The following is a 26713-nucleotide window of genomic DNA, read 5'->3' on the forward strand; positions in this document are numbered from 1 at the left end:
ATTTAGAGTAGAGTGACAGATGATAGTGCTTTGTAAAGGTGTGCACTGAACTCCAAGTAGCAGCCTCTAAAATGTCCTTGGTTGGTACTCCCCTGAGAAAGGCTGCTGAAGTGGCTGCAGCTCTGGTTGAAAGTGGCCTAATGTCCTTAGGCACTGGCTTGCCATTGTGTAAATAGCAGAAACGAATGCAGTGGCCAATCCACTTTGAAATAGTCTGCTTTGAGATAGCCTTTCCTTGTGATCCTGCAGCATATGCCACTAGTAATTGCTCTGTTTTTCTGAAAACTTTGGTTCTGCCCAAGTAGAATCTAAGCTGTCTGTGTACGTCCAAAGAATGCAGAATTCTGTCCCCCTTGTTCTTTGGATTTGGATAAAAAGTTGGCAGATGAATAGTTTAGTTAAGAGCCACACTGGACACCACCTTAGGCATAAATGTTGGGTTTGTCCTCAGGGAGACCCTGTCTGGATAAAAAAATGATAAAATGTTCCACAGCCATGACTGCCTGTAGCTCTGAAACTCGTCTTTCAGAAGTTATTGCTAGGAGCAGAACTGTTTTCCAAGATAAAAACTTTATATGAGCAGTAGCAGCTGGCTCAAAAGGAGGCAGGGTGAGTTTTTCCAACACATAGTTGAGGTCCCATGCAGGCATTGGTGATCTCCTTGGAGGCCTCACATTTTTGGCTCCTCTGAGGTACTGCTTTAATAAGGGATGAGAAAAGATTGGTGGCTCTGTATTGTAATGAGCCGAAATGGCAGAGGCATGGATTTTAATAGATGAAAATGATAGGCCTTTGTCCAGCATCTCAGTTAAGTATTGCAAAATCTGAGGAATATTTGGCACAGCTGTATCAGTTCCTTGTGTCTGGTTCCAAGCACAGAATCTCTTCCATTTTCTAGCATAAGATTTCCTAGTACTAGGCCTTCTGGCTTCCAAAATGACATCCATCACAGCTTTACTGAGAGGTGTGTTTTGTATGACTACATTATCCGCCATGCTGCCAGGTTTAAAGTCCTGAGTTGGCTGTGCAGGATCTGACTGTTTTGCTGGGACAGTAGATGAGGTATATGAGGTAAGTTCCAAACTGGGCATTGAGACAAGTTCCTTAGTATTGGATATCAGTACTGGCGGGGCCAGTCTGGGGCAATCAGTATCATCTTTGGCTTCTCCTGTCTGACCTTTATGAGTACCTTCGGAAGGAGAGGCAGTGGGGGAAAGGCATATACTGATAGGTTTTTCCAGCTGAAAAAAAGTCCACTTTCCATACTTGTCTGTGATAAGTCTTTGTGCAGAATCTGTTTAGTTGGTAGTTGCAAGGGGAGGCAAACAGATCTATGTCCGGGCATCCCCACTTCCTTGTTATCATGCTGAAGACTTGTGGATCCAGCTTCCACTCGTGAGGGTCCATGAGGTTTCTGCTTAGTTCATCTGCCAGATTATTTTTCCTTCCTGGCAGGAATTGTGCCTGCAAATGTACTTGGTAAGTCAATGCTGTGTCCCACAAAGTCATGGCTAGTCTGCAAAGGGGGTAAGAATGTGAGCCCCCTTGCTTGTTTATATACCACATGACCGTGGTGTTGTCAGTCTTTATCAGTAATTGTCCCGGATGAAGTAGGTACTTGAAGGCTGTCAGGGCATTTTGAACAGCTAGCATCTCTTTTTGATTGATATGTAGATGCATTTGGTTTGAGGACCATGTGCCCTGAATGCATCTTCCTGCCAGGTGGGCCCCCCAGGCATAATCTGATGCATCCGTTGTTAGTGTCTGCCTGGCTGGGTTTAATGTGAATGGCTGTCCCTTTGCCCATCATTGAAACTCCTGTTGCAGGCAGGGAATGAGAGTAATCATAGTTTCCAGGTTGTGGCAATGTTGAGTCCAAACACTTTTTTGGTACCATTGAAGTTTCCTCCTATGCAGTCTTGCATATGGAATTAGTAGGATGCAGGATGCCATGAAGCCCAAAGCCTGCAGAATTTTTCTTGCAGATAACTGGGCCTTTGATGCCTACATTTTGAAATAGGTAGTCAGTTGTCTTTGTTTGTCTGGCATGAGATAAACCATCTGGGGAGTTGTATTTAAGCTTGCACCCAGGAATATTATCTCTTGAGAGGGTACTAGTTTTGATTTCTTTTCATTGACTGTGTACCCTAGGCATGTTAGAAGTCTTTTTACAAATGCCAGATGCTGTAGAAGAATGTCCTTGTTCTCTGCTTGAATTAGACAGTCGTCCAAGTAAGGATATATTTGTATTCCTCTTTGTCTGCAGAATGCAATTACTGGTGCCAGGCACTTTGTAAAGACCCTGGGCACAGTAGATAAGCCAAAGGGCAGTGCAGAGAATTGGTAATGCACTGAGCCAGCCTTGAATCTGAGGTATCGTCTGCATAATTGTCTGATTGGGACATGCAGGTATGCCTCTTTTAGGTCTAAAGTCACAAGCCATGTGTTCTTGCCCAGCATGGGCAGAAGTTGCTGCAAAGTCAACATCTTGAATTTTGGTATATCCAGGAATGTGTTCAGAATAGATAGGTCCAGTATTGGTCTCCAGGCTTTGTCCTTTCTGGGTACCAAGAACAGTCTTGAGTAAAATCCTTGTCCCTGCTCTTGCTCTGGTACTTGTTGAATGGCCCCCATGTCCATAAGGGATGGAGACTTGTTTTTGTGCGTCTGCCCATTGATTTTTTTTGGCAGATCTGGCCAGCCGTTTGCCTTTGGCAGGGTATGAAAATGGAACTTGTAGCCTTGTGACACTATATTTAGAACACACTTGTCATGGGTTATAATGTGCCAATTTTTGTGAAAAAAGTGCTAATTTCCCCCCTAAGGGTGCTGCCAGGAGATAAGTGCTTGGTGCAGGCAGAGGGAAGTCATTGGGACTGTTTCCTGTATGGTTGTGATTTGTCTTCCCCAACTTTGTAGGTAGAAGCACCCCATTGCTTTGACCTGTATGAATCTTGCATCTGGGATCTGCCTCTAGGGCGTCTGAATCTGCCCCTTTGAGGTCTGCCTGACACAGGAAAGGATCAATTCTTGGTTGGCCAGTGTCTACTAAACCTAGGTGGCTGTACTTGTAAAAAAATCTTTGACAGTTTGCATAGATTTAGCTTTATCCTCCATTTTCTTTAACACCTCTTCTGCCTTAACACCAAACAAAGTATCATGCTGTAAAGGTGCATCTAATAATTTAACTTTGACATGATCAGGCAGATTTTGTTCCTTTAACCAAGCATGCCTTCTAATTACAGAACCTGTAACTGCGGCCCTGCAGGAGGCCTCCAAAGAATCAAAACCACATTGCAAAGTATGCTTTCCAATTTGTTAAGCTGCATGCAAGATATCCTGCATTTCCTTGTTTTCTGCACATTCTGAGTTTAACAACATTTTCTGTTTAAGCAATGCCCTGACATGTTGCTGATATTTGAGCATATGAAACTGACAGTTTAAGGCCCTTATAGCCAAGGTAGCAGATGTGTAAACCTTTTTTCCCCATCTATCCAGTGCCCTAGAATCTCTGTCAGAGGGGGTAGGGTTTTTTGCAGCGGAAGCCTTAACTCCTTTGGGACCCTGTGAAATAGTTTCTGGGTCTGCAGCAGGGTTTTTAAAAAGGAATTTATGAGAGTCAGGAACCCTGTAATACCTGCCAGGCTTAACAGGAGCTGGAGGTAAGGAGTCAGGGGTAAGACTAGACTCCAAAAAAACATCATCTACAATGTCTAACACAGGTGGTATGGCTAGTGGCCTGTTTTGAGGTAGTAAAAGGAAATCCCTGAGCCTCTTTTTAGATTCTGAAAAATCTTGGCTCTCCCAGTGGAAATGCTCCCTCATGGTATGCAAAGTTTCCCCAAAAGAATAGTCCTCTGGAGGAGAAGCTGAAGGAATAGATTCTTCAGCATCAGAATCCTCATAGGGGGAGGAGAATATTCCTGATCAGAAGAGGAATCAGAAGAAATAGAAACCTGATCTGAAGATTCATAGTCAGTCTCTTGCCTAGGCCTCTTATCAGGAGGGGGATGGGAACCCCTGATCAAGGTAATCAAGTCTTTGTCCATTTTGAGCATCTGTTTTTTGGGCATAGAGGCCTGTCCACGTGGCTCTTGAGTTTGTTTGTTTGCTTTAGCCTTTGTCTTTGAAGCTGAAGTCGGTTTGATGTAAAGATGTTTAGGCCTGAATACACCCTCAGAAGCCGGTGCCTGCTCAGCGGCTCCGGACCCATCTGAAGGAATAGTATCCGAGGCTCCAATACCTTGAGTTTCCAGCAGCATGGCCGATTCCATGTGGGAGTCGGTAGCGGCCTGCGACTCTAAAAGTAGCAGGCGTCAGGGGCTGCGAAAGAGCCTCACTGAGAACTGGTGAACCAGAGATTGGCTTAGAAGAAGCTTCGCCGATTTTGGGCCTTGGTTGTCTATCTCTCTCCTTCTCTTTGCGTTTTTTGTGAACTCCGGTAGTCGGATGGCTATCCGACGACATTTCTGGATAATTAAACTGGCGTCCAAAATAGTTTAAAGCAAAATCATACCTACGCTTAATAGTGCATTGGTTAAATCTAGCACAAAACCGACAACCAGAAACGTTGTGATCAGGGCCTAGGCAATAAATACAGTAACAATGAAAGTCCTTATGAGGTATTTGCTTTCCACAAGAAATACAATTATTTACTTTTTCTGACATCGGTCTGGAGCAAGAAAAAAGTTTCCCCAATGGGGTACTTAGCTTTATTGAAGACTTCGGATCTGAAACTCGAACACGAAAATCTCAGGAGTCGGCCGACCAGCACTTGTGAACTGCTTCTGCTTCGGGCACCGCGCGGCAAGAAAGACTAAAGAAAATGGTGTTGGCTGCTTCTTTTATACCCTGACGACCTGACGTCAGGGAAGGGGCTACAGCAGCCGACGCAGGACCCAGGACTTTGGAATTCAGGCCGACTGAGGGCAACCTGCCAGCAGGATTACCCAAATTTAATGACTGCAACTGTGAAACACGAAGAACATCTGATTTGCCTCACATCAAGGGAGTTATTTGGATCAGAGCGAGGACGAAATTAGAATTCTAAACTAAAAATGCAATCCCATACAAGAACTGAATCTCTGACATGGGGATACAAGTGAAGAATGCCCTTAACAAAAGTCTTGATTGGGAGATTTATAAATAGGTAAATGCAGACTACTCACAGTGATTCTGCACTAACCAGTCTTGTCAAATCCTCAGCTCCCAGAATCTTTATACATGGAGATTAGCTCTAATGTGAGACTGCAGGTATGGGAGCTATGTTTTATTGTATCGCACATTTTCTCCTTTCACTGAAATTCTGCAGCTGTCAATTTAGTATAAAGAAGCAAAGAGGTGTTGAGGGATGAAGTTCCCCGCGTGGTGGGTACACAGGACTTGCTCCCTTAAAAAAATGATATTTGTTCTACAGTTTCTGCAGGTGCATTTTTTTAACTTTGTAAGGAGATTTATTTCAGTGTCTCTTATTGGAGCCACCCTAACAACATAAAGTTATGCTATCCATTGCTTTGTCAAATGCTGAAACAGTAACTAGTGAAGAATGCCTTTGAGTTAAGTCCTTACTACATCAAAGCTAAGGACTCATTATTCACCGCTTTGTCAAATGCTGAAATGGTCAACAACAGCACTTTAACCAAGGAATACTTCATTCCACATTTTGATTATGATAACATGATCCCAGACAGAAATGGGATAAGAACTTCTGGCATAGTCCATATGGTGAAACACTTCCATATGATTATATATGTGGATCTAGTGGAATCCTTCCTAACTGCCAAAAAAGTTATAGACACATTTTCCCTGTATCGGGTGATCTGTGAAAAATCCTGCTCTTTGGTTGAGTTCTTCATCTCCTTTATTTCACTTTACATTTTTTCAAGAAGCTTCCATACCTGGAGAAATGTATACCCAGTGTCAACACTCTCCGCAACCTCGCATCCCACAATATAAAAATATGACTAGCCCATGAACCTGCTAGTTCACCCCCCCCCCCCCCCCAAGCATTAAGCAAGCAGACTTTCTGCAAATTAAAACACACACACACATCTTCATCTTCTTTTTGGTTGCTCCCATTTTCTTTCAGCGGATCATCTGTTTCCATTTCTTCCTGTCCTCTTCATCTTGCTCTGTCACACCAGCCATCTGTATATCCTCTATCACCACATCCATACATCTTATCTTAGGCCTTTCTCTTTTCCTCTTACCTGGCAGCTCCATCCTTGGTATCTCTCCCAATACGGATGTGCATACACACATACAATCGGACGGATTAGGGCATGTCAATAAAGCAGGCTTACCTAAGGGACCAGATTCTAAAACACTTACACCAGAGTAAGTCACTTACACTGACAGCATGTCTTTTGGAATCTGCCCAATGACAATTTCATATCTACACTGTTTCCAAGTAATATACAAGTATATACTTGCTTTATCTGTGAAGAACTCCAACTGAGGTCAAATGCAGTGGGCTGTGCAAGCACTGGGGGTGGGCAAGAGAGTATTCATAACTTCCTAAGAAAGGTCAACTACCAGATGAAAAGATATGGTAAGAATGCATCAATAAGTAACATTAGGGAATCTCCTCAGTGGTCTGCATGACATTGCTGAATCCCAAGCAGTGAAACAAATCAAATGACAGGCTTAGACGTCTGTCTTGAAATGTCTTTCAAATGGTAACTTGCTAAAGGAGGCCTGACTCATACAAAAGCAGCTGAGAGTCTTTCACTGTAAGCAGGAATGTATTTTTCACTTTTACTATTATGAATGCCTGGTAATGGAAGATATAAGGAGGATCAAAAAGTCCTGTCCACACTGGTGATGGAATGGGTCCTGCTTTAAAAGTCACCCTTCAGGTCTTTAGAAGGCTGGCATGAGAAAACTTCCCTCTTGAAGGGAGGACCAAGCTAAATGTTATCACAGTTAAAGATGTACTAGTGGCCTATACCTATAAGGAAGCACATTCTGAAAGTTATACACAGAGCTGTAACTTATGATGGTATTGGAAGAACAGACTGTAGTTCAATACTTTGAGGTATCGATTTGAAAGGTGTCTGGTTATGCCAAGAATCAGTGATGAGAGTCCACTGCATTCTATGTTACTGAATCTTGTTAATAGCCCAAATTTATCTCAGGGTTTGGTAAGGCAGCTGAGTGAGGCCAATGTTCTCTGGTGCAACAACTTCACCTGCTGCATGGCCATGTCCACTGCTGTAGCTCTACCTATAGAGTGGTGTGCCTGTCATACCTGCATTCTTACCATGCAAGAGAAAGGATGGGCTTTAATTAAAACAACTTGAAATTAAATCTATATTTTTAAAGCTGATCACTGTAAGACCATCCCCACACAGGAGTTTGGGATAGCTGACACTATACTAAACCGTGCTTTTGCATAATCCCAGTACAGCTCAACTTGTAGAAGGAACTCATTACTGCTTGGAGTCCAGCTTCCCACCAGGTACTGTCTGCAGTGTCTAGTCCTACATACAGGTCATGTTTCAGCCTTGCCAAGAGGCATCCTGAGTTCAATGAACAGTTTTCATTCCAGCAATAATCAAGTTGAAACATAACACAAATAGACATGCTTTGCTATTGGCTATAAATGCAGTGATTTACAGCTAGTTTTCTTCCAGAGGGATCACCCCACGGTTGGCAACTACTAACTATAATGTTATATCTTTGTTATTATATTGTATGCCAAAGCATTATACACTTTATGTGGGATTGCACCCCATTTCATTTCTGTTTGGTTACAGTTCGACTATAAATGTATTTAGCTAGGTAATAAATTATTGTCCGATTGCCTGACTGAGTGACTGATTATGCTGCAGACTGTGACACTTTGTGGAAATCTGCAACAGACTACAGAAAACATGCCTAGCCACTACAAGCTTTGTATCCTCCCTTCTGCAAGATCAAATGCATGACCACATAAGTCACAATCAGGAAATGCCTGGCAGCTGGTCAACATACAGACACTAGTTTATTAAATTTAATAAATATAGTTCCAGTGGAGAAACTTTAATAAAAAGTACATATTTTATAATCAGAAAGTCCACTTTATGTGATACTACTGCAAAAAGTAAGAAAAACACCTTTGCACTTGATCTTTAAGCCATGTCTCAGGCAGGGATAAAAGTTCCTCCACTGTCTGATCTACTAAAAAGTGCTTACGTTTGGGCATGTGAAAAAAAAACAACTCAAGGCTCTGAGCCCAAAGTGTCAAAGGAGTAAACTTTCTTACCAATCTTCCTGAAGTCTTTAGAATCCTTGTCTGGAAGGAAGGTGATGAAGTGCTATCAACTACTGGTTGTGTTTAGTAGTCAAAAATATTTTAGACTAGGCACATGATATGCACAAAACATAATGCAAGTAAAAAGCCACGTAGTTCCCTTCAGTCCTTTTATTTTTAGTTCTCTTCACTCTTATCTTTTAAGTACATGAATGCAAAATACCTTGGCAACTTAGAACAAACTCTCATTCAATTAAGAAATTAACAAAACCTGACACGCATCATCCTTCACAATGGGACTCCAAACAGCTTCCTGATCTTTGGAAAAGTCAGATAAGTCAGAATTAATATACAATGAGACCATGGTTAAAACCACGCAAAATTGTGGATGCCAAACATATAAATTATAAGTAATTACAGTTAAACCCACCTAGGGAAGTAACTATGCAATTGTATACAAATATCTATATTCAGTTAGTGATATTTACTCATATAAAACCAGGAAAAGTACTGATTGTCACGATGTGAGATAATGTCACTTGTGCCAGAGAGAGTAGGACAGTATATGTGTAACATATGCAAGTATAGCTAGCTGGAGTTTTGTCAAGAATTGTATGTCATTTGAATATCAAACTGATTTGCACAGATGCTTGTGTTAAAATGTATTTGTAAAGTTGCTTGTGTGAAAAATGTATCAACAGTGGGTCCTGCTAGAAAGAAAAAATATATACATGTATGTCAGACTATTGTTGTAACTGCTGAAATGTATATATTTTAACAGTGGGTACTGGAAGGGAAGGAGTTAAGCTCAGCCCAGCTAACCTTAAAAAAACTGTCTGAAATTAAATGACTTGGTTTAGACTATAAGATTCTATCTCACAGGTCTGAATGCAGCCAGAGATGCATTGTCTATAAAAAACCTTTTTGCAGAAAGTCTAGAAGTGTTGGAATTATTTTATAGCTTCTAGATGATGTATTAAGCCTTAGCAAAGTTTTATATGTGTATTGTAACATATCTGTGCCAAATCCTGGCTCAGTTGCTAGTGAGGGTGTAGTGGGGGAACCACAGAGTCAGGTGATCAGATGTGATGTCATTATGTAGCCAGCACTGAAATTGTACTTAGATGCTAATGAGAGATGCAACAGAAGCACTCAGTACTCTGTTACTAAAACTGATAACAAAGACACTTATCCATTTCATTTTGCCTTGCTCTAGCAAGTAAGTAGGGAACATTAATTCTTCAGTCAGTTAGGAAAATATAGTGAGACTAGTTAAATATTGTTTTTTCTGTATCTGTCTGAATCTTTCCATCTGTGTTGTTTTTATATTTCCTGTGAACTGAAACTCTGGTGTTTATTGTGACTAGATATTCAGTACTGTCCTATTTATTTTTTATTAAATATATCTAAAACTTTCATTATGGTTGGTCTTTTAGAATATATTTTAACCTGTGAGAGCACTTGCATTTATTTACTGGCACTGTGGCTTCACATTCCTGAAAGTCTTGCTGCTTGGAAATGCTACTATTTGTATAAGTATAATTGGGTACCCTGGTAACAGCCATAGAGTAGCTAGCTTTGGGGTGTTCTGATGGCAGTATCTACCTTATAGACTTGGTGAAGGTAGCATAGCGAGTAAATGTGTGCTAGCCTTTCCCAGGTGTGTTTGTGTGTGAAAATCAAATCTCAAAGATTGTCTGTGTGTGTGTGTGTGTGTGTGTGTGTGTGTGTGTGTGTGTGTGTGTGTGTGTGTGTGTGTGTGTGTGTGTGTGTGTGTGTGTGTGTGTGTGTGAGAGCTACCTGGAACAGGGACACACAATACTGACCTCACACAGAGGGTGGTGGTTTGGAACACCCGGATGAGGACTCAACTCTGAGGTGGTTAGTGTGGAGTCTTACTTAGGGCCTGGAGAGATATTCACTGTGTGATCTTAAGGTAAATTGTGCTCAGTGCAGAGAGCTGCATCTGAAAATACTAAGTGCGGCTATTATTCTTCTCAGTGAATGTTCCCCACTGGTGTCAGTGGTGAAGACTGAGGCTCCTTAGTCATTGGCCCAGAGGAGGGACATCACACTGCTGTATAAGCATAGACAATTATTCAAAATTCACCCCTTAAATGGAGAAAAAGCATTTCCTCACTATATCTGTAACTGTCTGTAGTAAACTTGAAGCCAATAAAAATAAATCCCATTTCTAGACAACTTTCTGGAAACACATAACATGTGTGACAAATATATCTCCTGAAAAAGTTGCAAGTATATAATTTGCATAAAAAAAATTGATGTAAAGCCCCATTACAGACAGATGCCCCTACAAGGCATTAAATACTACTTTAAATTCTCATAGATTGTCAATAAGGAAGAAACTCCCAAACAAACAGATCTAAAAAGATTTTGCAAATATTGATCAAAGGCTCTACCATATACATTCAGACTAGACTATAATCTAGTTTTGTAAGACTCACATCAGTGGTTTCAAGAACCCTGTATTTCACATTTCAAATAATGAAAAGTAACTATGCAAATGTATTAAATTGTGCCTCAAATTATTCTGTAATGTACACAGAGAATCCTTATCAAAAACTCCTGGCATACTGCATTAAATATTGTCAAGTCTCAAAACCATGGGAATAACATATATTCAGAAATAACTATAGAACTTGAATAAAAAAATCTGGGTACATCATGTAGTCTCCTCCCTTGAAAAATATAACTTGACATTCTGATACATCGGAAATATTTCAGTGTCCGTCTTGGTTTGACTGAATACAATTACCACCCATGATCTCAGGTTTGTTGTCTAACTTTTAAATAAATACTGCAAGTCATCCATCAGAACATACATGCACATATAAAAAACTTTAGTCTTACAATCCTTTCCATAGTTAAATTCCTCTTAAATGTTCACAATCTTAATAGCAATTATGACAACACACAAAAAAAAAAATTGCTGAAAAGTTCTGGTAACTCATAAAATTTATATTCAGTGTTCCTCCTCATAGTATATTTAAGTGCAATTGCCAACCTTGATCAAAGCTTCACTGCTTAGGTTCTAAATAAATACAACACATCTCAATGAAATACAAATAATATATATGTGTGTGTCTACATACACATACATATATATCTAAATGAACCGTCAGTCTAAAAATCCATTCCAAAGTTAAAGTTTTTTTTTTTTTTTTTAGATATTCTTAATCTTAATCTCACTACAATAAACATATATCAAAATAACATTCAGGAAAAAAAACAGAAACCCATTGTTCATAGTCTTTATTTCCACATACTTAAAGCAACAATTTTAGGTGCACTAGAAAATTAAAAAAACATTCTAGAAAAACATAAGACAACATAACACAGCAACATAATGTCCCTCTCAAAGGTCATGGTTTTCATTTCTACACAAAATTTCCCAACAAACATTCAAACAGCAATATTGCATTATTTTTATTAATATACCTCTACGGGCCAAAAAAAACTTATTCTGGTGGGACTACTGGGGCGGGGGTCTATTATTCTAAATGAGGGTAAACTGAATTGCTCTGACTGTCTCATTAGTTCATAGGTACATACTTGGCTAACAAACACCGGGACCGTTAGAAGCCTAGCCATGCACCCTAATGGGCTATTTTGCCTTAGAGGTTGTTTTAAGGGGTACAGGTTAGTTAGGGCATGATTAATATTAGTCCTCAACATTCAGTGAGCTGAGGCTTCAAAGGTACTATCTTAATGTGTTACACAATCTCACAGTCCAGTGTGCGGAGAAGACCTCATATCCAAATCACTGCTGACTGACAGTTCACAAGCATCTGCATTTCCATCAGGGCGGGAAAAGATCTTCAAAACTCTAGGGAGTCTTTATGAAGCATGGTTGCATTTTATACCAGAACTGCACCAAGTAATTATTTTTTTTTTCTTTTTCTTTTTTTTTACTTTTGATGTTACAATCAATAATCTTTTACAGAAGAAAACTGCAGGGACTCACAAGTGACATTTGACCTGTGTGTACAATACTATTAGAATCTATCAATTATGCACATTTTCCAGGTTGCCAAATCTGCCACAGAAGTTGTTCTTTTTCAAAATCTTTCAAGAACTGTTAAAATCTCTACATCCGGACAAGGTATTATTTCTCTTACAACAAATTCATCTAAATCCAAACATTAAAATGAATAACAAAATGTTAAATCTCATGGACTATCCTCGATTAAAAGAGTGCTCACTATGGGAGCTACATAAACACAAAGACAACAAGTTGCAAGAATTAAGAATAATATTAGGAGTAAACAACAAATACACCTCTATTCTAAGACGGATTAGGGAAATTATCACAAGTAGGACCAGAAATCTATTTATCAACGAATCTGATCTAAACAGAGTAGTGGCAATTATTGAAAATATATGAATTGCTATATTTATACTCAAAATATTGGGATCAACAGGGAATTATACTTACAGAAAAACAGAAACTTGGAACTATCAAATCCACCATCAAATTGTCTCCATTCAAAAAGCTAATATATACTCAATTAATGATCATCAACAATATTTACTATACTCCATCCATATTAAACAAGTTCAATCCCAACATCTCCCCAGCTTGTCCATGTTGCTCATTTCCACAGGCTGTTATCTTACATGTTTTATGGTTGTTTAGATATTCTCATAAGCTTTAGTGTGCTCTTAAAGTACACCTAGAAAAAATAGGCTACCATAAATTGACCCTTTCTTGGGAAATGGCTGTTCTGCATATCAGACATTAAATGTACAAAGTTAGAATATCACATCTTAGTTACTCTTTGTTCATTAATCAAGCTTTACATAACAAAAAACTGGCTAGATCCCACCAAATTATCATGGGAAGGATTTAGAACCATGGCAACCAAATATATATCCTCTCAAAAACTTATTATAAGAAGTGTAAACAAATGAACCTATTATCAGAAATTTTGGAAATCTTTATTCAACGACATTCTAGATGATTAGACTAATGTTTGGGAACAACTAAACAAGTACTTCATGAATTATTCAAACACAGCCCAAGAAGTTACTGCAGTATTCAGTTAACAGCTTTCTTTCCTTCATACACTTATTGCAGACTAAGACCTTTGGATAGTTTTGATCATTCAGGTGTGTTAGTGGCACTTATGTATATAGTATACATAGAAAGTTGAGTTAAGTTTCTATTGTATTTGCTTTTGTTGATTGTTCTTTGGATTTCAACTTCAATGTATATTTTACCATTCAGTTCATTGTCATAGCTTGCTTAGTATGTATATGGTTTATATAAAACAATAACATTTTATTGGGAAAAAAGTTGCTCTTTTTCATGCAGTCCTCACCAAAACCATCCTATGTTTCCCAACAGTCCATTCAACAACAGTCAATGGCTAATGATGCACTTAACAATCTGAAAGATTTCTTAACACGGCCAAGCCCAAGGCACTGTTTTGGTTTTCATGAACTCCTAATAGTCTGAGCCTTCCTCACCCTCCAACAATCCACTCACTAAAAGATTTATTCTTTGAGCTTTATGTTCCAAAATGACTAACTGTTGCTCAGTGCAGACCATTTGTCCTTATATCTCCACTGATTTACAGGTACTATATATCTCCTCTGTTTAATAACAAAATAGCTTCATATTGTTCTTGCAGTACTTCATAACTTTCATTTTCACAGGCCCTCCAACAGCCTGGCACTTATCAATAACATGTTGGAAAGCTGATTCAACTCATGTATAATTACATCTAAGGGTATTCCAACATCTCTTGACCAAACCCTTATCACGTTTTTTTTCTCTCAACTTTCCTCTTTGACAGAGCTATATGCGCATGGTCATCTGCACTCTCTATCATCTCTTCAATTATAACCTATTCTTTGCCTCTCTACTGATATGCTGACACACTGAAAAAAAAGAAAGACTGATAACACAGGAGAACAGTGAATATCAAATGTCACCTCTTCTTTGGCTTTATAACTGAAATATCAACACTTGTTATGCAAAGTGCTGATACTCTGAAGAAAATAAAAGACTGAAAATGCTGAAGAGCAAATATTGAACATTACTCTTCCTTTAAACTTTTTTTTTTGCAGAGGGCAAGTCCACCTGCAACTGTCACATCCCTAAATGTATAAATACAAAGCCTGAGTTGGCCTTACCTCAGATAAATTGGAATATTGTAAGAAATGACTATTTCAGACTTAGTAAATGTATGTCTTTTTTTTCAGCCATTCAGTCTCAGCATTATGGGACTTGCTGATTGGGTCCCGACATTTCAAATGGTTCTCCCTTTTCTTTAATCATTCTTGAAATTTACAAGCAAAAAAATCCATGATAATTAGCTCTATTATTATCAACAAACTCAACGTGTTTACCTGCATTTAATTATTTAAAATACATCAACTTACACAGATACTACTTGAATGATGCTGGAGATGTGCAAACTCTAGAAACACCGCCCATTTCTTGGTCCTCCGGACAGTGCTCTGACAGAGACCTGGGGATGCTTGTGGAAATCTGCTGTTAATCCCCCATAAGAAAAATGCAGCTACCATCATCTCCTGGCAGATAGCAGAAAGACAGACTAGCACCTTCTTCTTAACAGTGTATAAAAATGGAAGGGATGAACTGGTGGCATTAGCACCTAAGTACTTCAAGTCATGCTCCTCTCTTAAGGATGAGTGAGAGAATTCTGGCTTATTATCCATCAGATGCATGAACACCAAGGTGATTTGACCATTTCAACATCTCTTCCACATTGAATATATTGTATTTAGTTAATTTCTGTGTGCCCTTACCTTACCTTTGTTATCTTTTACACTTTGCGGTCTATCCCTTCACTCCTTCTTCCCTCCTTACTCTAACCATCCTTTCCTATTTTCCTCTTTATTGTGTATTTTATTATTACTACTACTGTTACTGGTCCATTGCTATCTAAATACAACACTTTGTTTGTATTCATAATGCTACTTGTTAACTTGCTTGTCTACTGTCATTTATATTTGTGCGGGCTGAGACTGAAACAGGTCCATCTGGATCACTGCTCTACCCCGGTTACCTAACTGAATAAATAAATAAATAAATAAATAAACAAATTTGGTTTAAGCCACTGGATGTCAGAAATTTGCACCAGCATGCTCATAGGTCGTTACTAGGCTAACGACCACTAGGGCCGTTAGAAACCAAGCCACAAACCCCAAACCATTAGGGTCCTGAGTATCATGGGTGTCTATGCAGGGAGGCCATGTTAGTGGGAAAGAAACTAAAGATTTCTGGGGGGGGGTATTAATTAGGATAATAATTACTTATTGACTCCATCTGTCCATAAGGGGCATGGCGGCCAGACTGGGTGTAAATTTACAGTTTCCCATCTAATTGTCAAGATTTAATTTGCATATGGCAGGGATGAACTTTCTTTTCTATAGTGCAGGGATCCTTTGGGTCACATATCTGTCTCTCCAGCACATTCTGATTATGTCCCAAGTGAAGCTCAGATCCCTGTATCTGGTGCTTCTAGTGTAGTTTGTTTTCAGGGCTGGTTCTTTGGAAACCCTGTAAGTCAGGCAAAGATCCACTTTTCACAACCTGTTTGGCCAAAATACAGAAACAGAGCATTTAATTGATCAGTGTAGGACAGGGCATTCATGCCCTGAATTCTCCTTGTGAGAAACCTCTGTGGATGTTCCATCTGCTGCAAGTGTCTGATTAGATACATTCCAAAGGAGGCACATAATAGGTTTGATAAGGACCAAGTAGAATGACATTTTAACTTCCTTGGACCTGGAATGCCATACCATTACTTGTATCAACATTCCAAACTGTGCAAGCACCAGAAAAAAAAAAAAGCATGTTTAGGAATTAGGTGTATTCTCATAGTGTGATTTATGATATGACAATGTCACAACAGCACAGTGTGTGCTCATATTCTATTGCAGGAAAGCTTCCAAGACAAACATACTAAATTTGAATGAAAGAGATAAAGAGCCCAAATGAAGACCTATCCAGAAGTGTTCTTGACATTACATTAATGAATCCTAATTCCAGTACATTAAATTTACAAATGACTATTTGCTCAGAAACCATATGCATATAATGTAACAGACTTTATGACTTGGAAACTGGAGTGATCTATTCTATTTAGAAATAAAATTTCAAGAGGTGGGAAATGGGTTTGCTTCTTATGTACAATTCTTGGAGTAATGGTAACCATATCTGCAGAACCTACGATTTAATTTCCAGAATCCTCATTGGCTGGTATTGGTGCACTTTTAACAAAGCCCTTTTCAGAATGGAAAGGGGGGAATAAATACATTTCCCTTGCTAAGATAATGATAATGCATTTTACAAAACTAGATTAAGACCTGGCATATTGAAGTGCCTGTGTTTTACGCCTAAGTACAATGGACAGGAAAAAGCAGTCTCTAGCTTTATTAACACAAAAAACTGATGACAACCTGACTGCCACACTATACTTAACTCCCCATCCATTTTCTTTTAAATGCATTTCTGGCTAATGCATCTGAGCCCAAGGTTTTGGATCTTATTTAAGTGTAAGCGTTTGGCAACTTCACCCATTAGAGTGGCAAAATGTCTCTCTCTGCATTTTTTTAGGTATTGGGATTGCAAATCTAAGGTTTCAGTTTTCAAATGCCACAGTTCAGACTGTACTGAGGTATGGCACTCTGATATTGATTAGCCATCTGTTAACTTTTTCACTTTGACTAAAGGTTAAATATTGTGCTTCAAATTTGTAGAGTTCTGCCATTGCTGATTTGTGTAATTTATTTTTAAGATACTATATGGATTACTGGCTTTCAATAATGTCGACCTGAAAGTATCAGCTCAGTTTGACTCAGAGATCTCTAAACCAGTTCATGTCACCTGCTTGTGCAGTCCTCGTTAACTGGCTAGTAGGCAGTATGACTTAGTGAGACCTGAGGGTTACAGGTAGGATGTCATTTCTTTTACCAGGATGCAGTCAATCCTTGATTCTAGAATTCTGCATTTCCTGTGAAGATCTGTAGACAGACTTTTTATTTTAAAGTGACTGGCCATCAGTTTTGGTATTACAGATATGCCATAGTTATAACCTGAGAGTAGCAGCACTGCTTACCGTTCTCTAAGCTTCACTCTACTTTATGAATTGTTTTTCTACATGTTACAGTTGTGATGATAGACATGAAATGAGAAGGTGGGAGTAATCCTCACTATACTGCCTGTGAATGGAGTTTGAAGCTTGTAGTATTGGAAGTAGTTTCCAACAGTGTTGTTGTGAAAGGAACTATCTTTAAGTGTAACAGTACTGCTGATAGATTTCAAGAAGTCATGGCCTGCACACTGAATGCACATCCAAAATTATTTGCTTTGCCTTTTCTGAATCGCTGTATCCTACCGCCTTGAAATATAGCAACATTTTTGTGAATAATCTAGTTTATCAGCAGACCATTTCATACTACAAAACAAATATTATTAAACAAATGATTACAGAGATACTATATTATGATCTACTTACACTGCAATGCCAGACAAAATTTTCTGAACATCTTTAGACTTCCGTAGTTCCTGCTTACAAAGTGAGAGAAGCTCCACAGCAAAAGGGGGACTGCAAAGAAAGATATACAAATTTTAAAACATTTTTTACAGCTTAAAAATGTCTACTTTTTATTACACTTCCATGGATGCACGCTGCCAGCTCAGTAACTACATTAGCCTACTGATACACACACACAAGCACACACGTGCACGCACATACACACACACACACACACACAATATTCACCTGAGACTGACAAGCAAATCTTGGCAACATTTCTTTCATAAAATTGGCCAAAAATGAGGTTAAGTATCTCAAAACACATGCTTTCTAACTCTCAGGAAAGTGGAAATTAATGCTGCCCATTCCTTAGAGGAGTCCATGACTATTGTGATGTGCCGAGTCAAACTGGAGGCCCATGAAAGGCATGTGAAACAACAGTGATAGGGCAGGCAGGAGAAAGCTGTCATAGTGACTTCATGGAGACAATTTGCTTCGAATGCTGCGACTTTCATTAGTACTTTTCATTATGTCAAAAAGTCTACAGATTTAAGGGTAAAATTAGACCAATGAAAACAAATGGATATATAACTTGATTCTTTGCAACACAGATATCAGTCATCATCTTAAATCACCTATTTACATGTTTCTATGCTCACATTCTGTAATTAACCATAGCTGTAGGACTGCTCACTGATGCTTCTGTGATACCTATAAAGGGTCCAGTGTAGTAATGTATTCCAAATGTTGTCTGGGCAGCCCTTCTGAGTAAGTAGTCATTCTGCAGCTGAGACCAAGGGTAGAACACCACAGCTACTTAATGCAGTCAGCATGTGAACTAGTTGCACATGTTGCATTATGAAAAAGTTACTACTAACAAATATAAAACACAAACAGAAATGATTAAAAAGCATGGTTAAAGGCAGTGAAATGTAATAAATTAGGATATAAGCAAAAATGTAGAGCACAAATTACATTCATCCAGTCCATTAACTAGATGCATGTAAACAGCACAGTGCATGCTGATGTGGGCTGCTGTGGCCATATGTAACACACTGATTTGGTGCAAGTGCCCTGCTGAACAGCACAAGCTTGATGTGACAGAATGCATATAACAGGCTGCATGGGAGCCCTTCTGCATGGTGTGAGGAAGTGAAAATGGGAAAACAGATGGTTAGGTAAAGAAACTGAATGACAGGACAATGAACAGGGGCTACAGTTTATGCAGGGCTCTTGGTCAATGGTATTAAGTTAACAGGTCAAGGGCAGGTAGGGTAGAAAATGCTGATAAGAGAAGGAAATAAGTGAAACAACTTTATCTGGGAAAGCTCCCATCGGAAGTGGTACTAGGCTAAGAGGGAAACGGAACGACTGGGAAAAGAACAAAGAGTCTGGGAGGTTACAGATTTGTGATTACGAGAGGTTAGCAATAGTAACAGTAGGAGCCATGAGAAAAGGAGCAGAAACAAGGCAACAGATACGGGGGACTTTGTTAGAACCTGTGAAGAGATGGGAAGGGACCCTATAACCGTACGTGAGTGACTGGGAGGCTGAAGAAAGCAAACAGGAAATAAGAAAGAGTAGCTATATAATGGGAACTTAGGGAAAGGATAGGTGAGTAAATGAAGGAGATCAACTTATGGGAGAACAATGGGAACCATGAGAGGCTATGTGACACTAACACAGATGTAGAAGATGCCAGTACTGAGATGGTACTTCCATACAGATATCTTGAAAAAGACTCTTATAGTACAGATTACAGTATTAAATTCTTAGATGGCATGCCACAGTTGTACTGAATGGAATGGACACTGTAGCTTTTGTCCACTCTGCAACTGGCTGTTCTGGAATTGACCAACAGTAGTTAATCTGAAGACATTAGACTTCTGGGTGGGTCACAAAACTTAGAAAGTTTTTAGAAGTGTCTGCATGGTTCATGAAGAGCCAATACATAGTGATGAGTTGGTGATAAAGCAGTCTCTAATCTGTTCCAGTTCTGGCCACTACTAGTTTAAGAGATATAGTAGTGCTAGTGCCCACATGGACCTGCTGTAAACCAAGCAAAACAATGGTATGATATGGTTAGGGCTTCTCATCAGAAGTGTGAGACCCAAAACTTTCAGAAATGAACTGTGACTCAAACAAGGATTCTGAAGCTCTCTATTAAACCTTTAAAGGATTTCCTGCACAGGAGGGGTGATGGGTTCCATCCAATACCTCTGATACTTATATATATATATATATATATATACTATTCCCAGAACATTGTACATCAGAGTAAAGGCAATGCTCTGAGATACTGTATTCTCAGACTTGGTATAATTTTCCCCCAATTTGCACTTTTACTTCTGCTTCTCCTGGGATCAAAATTATGGTTCTTGGCTATTCTGAGTATCACAATTATAGTCCTTGAGATTTTAGTTGTCACTTCACATCTAGTTAATCCTGTTTATACTGACACAGCAGGTTAAGAATGGACAACTCACTAACACAAGTGAAAATAGGACAGATCTCCTTACCTGGTGCAGCTACTAAGAACCCCCTAAATTGTTTCCTGCAAGTCCTTCAGGGCACAACAAGAAGCACACTTGCCTTTGGATTTAGAACACCAGAAGGCTGTGGATTCTGAGTTGCACTCCTGAGTGTGTCAACTTTTGAATAAGATGATAAACCAAGGTCCCATCTGCATAAGTTGGTGTTAGCTCATGTAGATCTGACTGCACCTACTGAAAAAAGAAGGGGAAGTCCACACTACCATGGACAAATTTCAAGGTTAAGTAAATGAATTGACTTAGGTTAACAGATTAGTACTAGGCTAACTGCCCTTGTCGGCCATTTTAAACCTAGCCAATTACCTCATGTGAGAATCAAAGTCTGCACCTTCTGTCTGCAAGGTAAGCACAATTATGTGATGCCCGTGCACTGGCCCAGTAATCAAGGAGCCTCAATCCTCACCACTAACACCAATGAGGGGCATGCACATTGAGAAGAATAACAAGTACACACACAGTAGAGTACAATTTCCCTTAAGAGCACACAGAGATCACAGTCAGTCTGGGGCTGGTTTCTCCCTTTCTCTCCAGATCCCCAATAAGACTCCCCACTGGCACAGGTATAGGGTACAGGTCTCAGCCTAGTGGTCAAGCTAAAACCTCCAGCACCCTCTCTGTCCAACCGGTGCTTCGTGTCTCTCCCCAAGTCGCTGACACACACACACACACACACTTTGAGATATGAGTTATTTACAAACACACAGACACTCCTGGGGAAAGCTGGCATAGGTTCTCCAGCTATGCCCTCTTCTCTGCCCAGGCTATAAGGTAGAAATCACTGCTACCAACCACCAGTATCGGCTAATAATCAGGTCCTTACCAAAGGGTGTCAAATTTTACTGTGCAATATTATTATTATCCAATTAGTAAGTATGACAAACAGCAAGGCTTATTGGACTGGCTTGGACAGTATCACTGTATACAGCCAATGTACTCTAAAGCTTAAATTATCTCTACACAAAACAGCTACAGTTGAAAGGTTTAAAAATATTTTATAATAAATAAAAACACAAGACAAATCTCCTCAATTCAACACAGTGCTAGTCAAGAGTTCAGACACAGGAAAATGCTTAAAATAATACTATAGAATAGTCTGACAAAAATATAGAAAACAGCTAGTCTAATCTTACTATTTTCTATCTATTGCTAAGAGAAACAATGTTCTAAAATAACTTACATACATACAGAGCAAAGGCAGAGCACTGGTGAGTAGATGTGCTCAGGTTCAGACAAAATCCAAAATGCTCTGATTCTCTCTCTATCAGAAAGTCTTAAATTGATAATATATCACTGCTGACTCATTTTAGACTACATCATTCTTAACAGTTCTGATTTAGCTTCCCAGGCTAACAGAAACTCAAAATTTACATTTCTTTTTGTAATGTGCACCTGCGGGAAGCCACAGCAATAAAAGACATTACACATGTTGTTGTGTCTTTTGGCTTATCCCGGTTAGGGGTCGCCACAAAAATCTAGCAATTAACTCTGGTCTCAAAACAATAAAAAGAATTTGCTGGTTCAGACATTACAGCTCCGAGTTTGAGATCAGTCATACAATGCTTGACTTATCAGCTTTCTTCCAGCAGAGTGCACTGTGGTTACATTTTTGAAGCTCAGTACAACATATAGTTTAATCATAACGTATAATTCTCTTTTACATTTGTAAAACCAGCCTGTGTATTATATTAATATTTACAAATCACACAGAATTATTTGCAAGATTCTATCTGGCTGGGCTGGCAGTCTTTCAGTTTTTCACAAATTATGCCAAGACTGATGTGAAATATCCAAGCAAGCTGCTTCTCTGAAACAAAGAAAGAAGACAATGTTGTAAATATGGAAAAAACACTTTACATGTGTTACTGGAAAAAGTGACAGTTCTTGATTTGTTTATTAAAACTGATAATATAGCTAATCTACCACTATATGTAAAAGGAAATGAGTGTAAGACAACGCATGAACATAAATGTAAAAATATCCTGCCTTAGTATGTCACTCATAGACATAGTGCTATGTAAATTATTAATGTACTGAAATATATTTTTTAATAATAAGGGAAGCAACAGCTGGATTAATAAAACTGAGTGGTAAAAATTAAACTGCACGTTGAAGGCAGTGCCTTACATTATTCATGCACATAGGTGTAAGTCAGAATTTGAGTTCAAATCATTTAGACAGTAAGTCTACTGTGTTTAAGTGTTATGATTCCAGGGTATAAAACCAGACTTCTAGTCAGAAAAACAAGAACATTTTAAAACTGCCCAAAAGTAACATGACCGAGTGGTAAACTAAAGCCAAAACCCAAAACCCATCAAGAGTTGTAAAAGCGGGGGAGGGATTTACCAAACAGAGGAGGGTCTTCAGATGATTTAGGCATCTGACTAGAAGGAGGGGGAGGGACTTCCACAGTCTAGGTCAGCCTTGTTAGATCAGGAAGAAATTCTCAAAATGAATATCTGATACTAATTAATTTTGGATAGAATATATACACTTATTAAGGTTGTTTCTGTTTATTTCTGAAAGTTTATTTAATTTTAGACCATAAATAAAAGAAGAGTCTATTAAGGATTTAAAGGCAGTTTGGAACAGAATATATGATTAGGACAGGAGAATATCTTAAAACATAATGCATACACATGGGCTACTGAAACAAGATGCATTGTTACTGTGTAAGTTGCTACTCTGTATTTTGGTTGGTACTTAATTCTTGTATTCCTGCAATTGTGGCCCTGCTGAAGGGATTCAACAGTTTCCTTTGTTTTAAGTGCCTGTATAAATCTGGCATGTTTGAGAGGCATTTGGCTGACTCCCACAGAGCTTAGCAACACTTGGTGTCCTTGTCTGAGCCTCTGAAGTGATTTCCTTGTATTACTTGTCATCCAGGCACAAGTTAAGTAATTGCATTTAAAAATCACATTTCTGGTTTCATGTTTTATTTGTGCATTGATCTGTTCTGAAGGCTAAAATTGCTGCATTTGCTCAGACTGTCTTGTATGGGTCTGAATAAATTGAAATCACCTTGTCTATCTTGTTTTTTAAAGTTGTGTTGTGGTAGCATACATTCTTAAAAAATAAGTTATGTACTTACCATAACATTCCATCTGTGTTGTCCATCTTCATTTATCCTTGAAATATGGGTTTGGTTCCGAGCATCAAAACCAACTCGGCTGTTACTACAGACCACGAGAACCAAAAACTCTCAAACTTAAGTCCTACCCAGAATGCTCATTTCCAAATTACCTCAGATCGAGTTTGCAGACAGAGAAAAGAAGAGAAGGCATAATCCTAAAAAAAAAACTTTAGAAAGATCATATCTGGTGTTGGATGTGAAAAAATGCATAACTAGGGCCAATATTCATTCCACCAAAATCCTGACTGGAAGGGGGAAAGGGGATGGGGAGTCAAGGATAAATGAAGATGGACAACACAGATGGAACACTATGGTAAGTACACAACTTCTTTTTCTGATGTTATCAATCTTCATTTTATCCTTGACATATGGGACAGAGTGCACAACTACCTCAGATCTTGGGAGGACTCATGGAAGAATATTCCTGAGCACCACAGAACCAAATAACGCTCTTCCCCTAGAGACCAACTCCAATTTGTAATGAATAATAAAGGTATGGAGGTAGCCTATGCTGCTGCACAAATATTGTCCATGGAAGCGTTAGAATGAAAAATTGCTGAAGCAGCCACAGCTCTAGTATAGTGTGCCTTAACAGGCGCCGGTAATTCAACTTTTTTCTTGTTGTAAATGAAGGAAATACAATCTTTTAGCCATCTAGATAAGGTGACCTTATTGATTGTCTTGCATATTCTTGTACTTGAAAATGAAACAAAGAACTGGTTAGACTTTCTTATGTCTTTTGTTCTATGAAGATGGAAGCGCAGTTGTTTTTGGATGTGTAATAAATGGAAACAGTATTCGCCCTTGTTTGAAAAATTGGGGAAAAAATCCTGATAAATTGATTTCCTGGTTGATATTTGTTTCCGAGACCATAAGGGTTTGTTCTCAAGGAAACCCTGTCTTTATGAAATATCAAATATGAAAATATCAAAAATGAAAAATATAAACTACGGTGGTTTGCAAGATAAAGCTTGAATCTCTGAAATTCTTCTGGCAGAAGTAATCGCTACCAGAAATATAGTCTTCCAAGATAGGAATTTCAAATTGCAGTTGGCAGCAGGCAAAAAGGAGGACTGCACTACTGACTTTAACACAAAGTTTAGGTCTCAAGGTTTAGATGGATCCTCATATGGAGGGCTTTAACATCAAGGTCCCTTTTAAGAACGCGTTGCAAAGTTTATGAGAAATGAATGAATATTCTTCAAACCCATTATGAAAATCTGAACTAGCATGTTAGTTGCACTTTGATAGTAGATAAACAAGTCCCTGCTTTAAAAAGTAAGCTAAAAATACCAAGATTCTATTGATAGGAGCAGAGAAGGAGTCAATGTTATTATTACGAGCGTGTAAGAGAACTTTTTCCATTTGCATTTATAGAGTTTCTTGGTGGAAGGTTTATGGGAAGCTAAAATAATTTTACGAACTGGGGAGGTAAGTTTATTACACCTAGAGATTAATGGAATTGGAGAAACCAAGCCGTGAGCTTGAGGTTTTGAAGGTTCGGGCTAACTAATCTCTCTGGATGAGATAGGAGATCTGGCTCTGGGTTCCGAGTCCATGGTCGCTAAATTAGATAAGGCCAAAGGAATGGAAACCAAATCTGTCAAGGTCAGAAGGGAGCAAGGAGGATTACCTTGTTCTTCAACCTGACTGCCTTCTTTACGAATTGAGGAATTAATGGAATTGGGGAAAGGCATACAGAAATCCAGAGGGCCAACTGTGCAAGAGACTGTCTCTCGGTGACTTCTCCTGAGGGGCAACAGGGCAAAGTAGCTGCTGCAATTTTTGTTCTGAGAGGATGCAAATAGGTTGCAGCAAGGCTGGCCGCATCAACGAAAAATCTTTTCTGCCACTTTGGGATTCAGACACCACTCATGAGGCAGAAGAATGCATCTGCTCAGTTTGTCTGCTTTCAAACCGGAACTCCCTGGAATATGCGTTGGTATCAGAAAGTGGTTGGAAGAGATCACCCGCTGTTAAACTCTGAGAGCTTCTTGACAAAGAGGGTAAGACTTGGTTCGCCCCTGCTGGTGATGTACCAAACTACTGACATATTGTCTGTTTGAATTACAATCATTCCTGAGGGGAGAGCAGCTTGAAAGACCTGCAATGCTAAAAGCATTGCCCTCAGCTCCAGGACACTGATACGCAAATTGGCCTCTAAGGGCAACCAAGTGCCTTGGACAGTACTGCCCAAATAATGCCCCCCTCCCAACCCATGTGGGGGGCGTCAGTGGTCACTATGGCTTGGGGTTGAGAAGGGACAAAGGGACAGCCCAAGAGAATTTTGTTTGAATGAATCCACCAAGCTAGGTCTTTCTTGCAAATGTTGGTAATCAAGATCTGATCTGACATTGGTTGATGCAATATGGACCAAAGGAATGCTAGAAGCCACTGTAGAATTCTCATGTGAAATCTTGCCAAGGGAACTAACGTTATGGCCACCACCATCAACCCTAAGGCTTGTAAGACTAGTCATGCGGTTACTTCCTTGCTTCTGACAATTCTCTTCACTTGGGTCCTGATTTTTTGCAATCTTAGATAAGGGAGGGCAGTGAAGCTATGCAAGAATTGGTATTCAGTACTGCTCCTATGAACTCTAATGTTTGGATAGAAGTCAGTTGCAATTTTTTGTAATTTACAGTAATTTACAGTAATTCTTAGTTTGGCGCACAACTGGTGGACATAGTCTCTTTCTTGCTCTAGACGATGCCTGGTGGGACTGGTAATGAGCCAGTCGTCTAAGTATGGAAACACCAGGAATCCATGCAGTCTCGTTAGCCACTACTACTGTCATGCATCTGGTGAACACCCTGGGTGCTGTGGTGAGGCCAAAGGGCAGAGCTCTGAACTGATAATGACTAGCTCCCAGCTGGAAGTGGAGAAATTTTCTGTTGTGCTTGTCCATTCTTATGTGGTAATATGCGTCCTGAAGATCTACTGAGCACATTCAATCATCCTTCCCTAGAAATGGGAGAAAAGACTTAACCGTGACCATCTGGAATTACATCTGTCACATGGACTTGTTCAAGACACTGAGATCCAAAACTGGTCTCCAGTCCCTTGTCTTTTTTGACAATGAATTCAGTTGTGGGGGGGGGGGCATGGTGTATCCTCTGCACCCAAACATCTGAAGTTATCTGAAGCCAGGCATGTTGGGCCAAGGATAAACACCCCCAACTGCTTCCAGAGGAAAGCAATCAGGCCTCCTTTCAGGGGAAGTGGTATGGTTTCCCAGAAACGTGTCCAGGGAACCCTGATTTTG

General features: G+C 39.3%; 1 protein-coding gene across 1 annotated transcript in view; it reads right to left on the reverse strand.

Annotated features, from left to right (window-relative positions):
• The window catches only part of TBCD (tubulin folding cofactor D), a 3708267-nt gene that overhangs the window by 167206 nt on the left and 3514348 nt on the right, over window positions 1–26713 (reverse strand). Inside the window, exon 35 of the mRNA XM_044068123.1 lies at window positions 17746–17835. Coding sequence (XP_043924058.1) covers window positions 17746–17835 — 90 coding nt within the window. The remainder of the gene's footprint in view (window positions 1–17745; window positions 17836–26713) is intronic.

The sequence above is a fragment of the Protopterus annectens genome, chromosome 4.part0 (genome assembly GCF_019279795.1).
Source record: "Protopterus annectens isolate FY-2018-M chromosome 4.part0, PAN1.0, whole genome shotgun sequence".
NCBI classification, from domain to species: Eukaryota; Metazoa; Chordata; order Ceratodontiformes; family Protopteridae; genus Protopterus; species Protopterus annectens.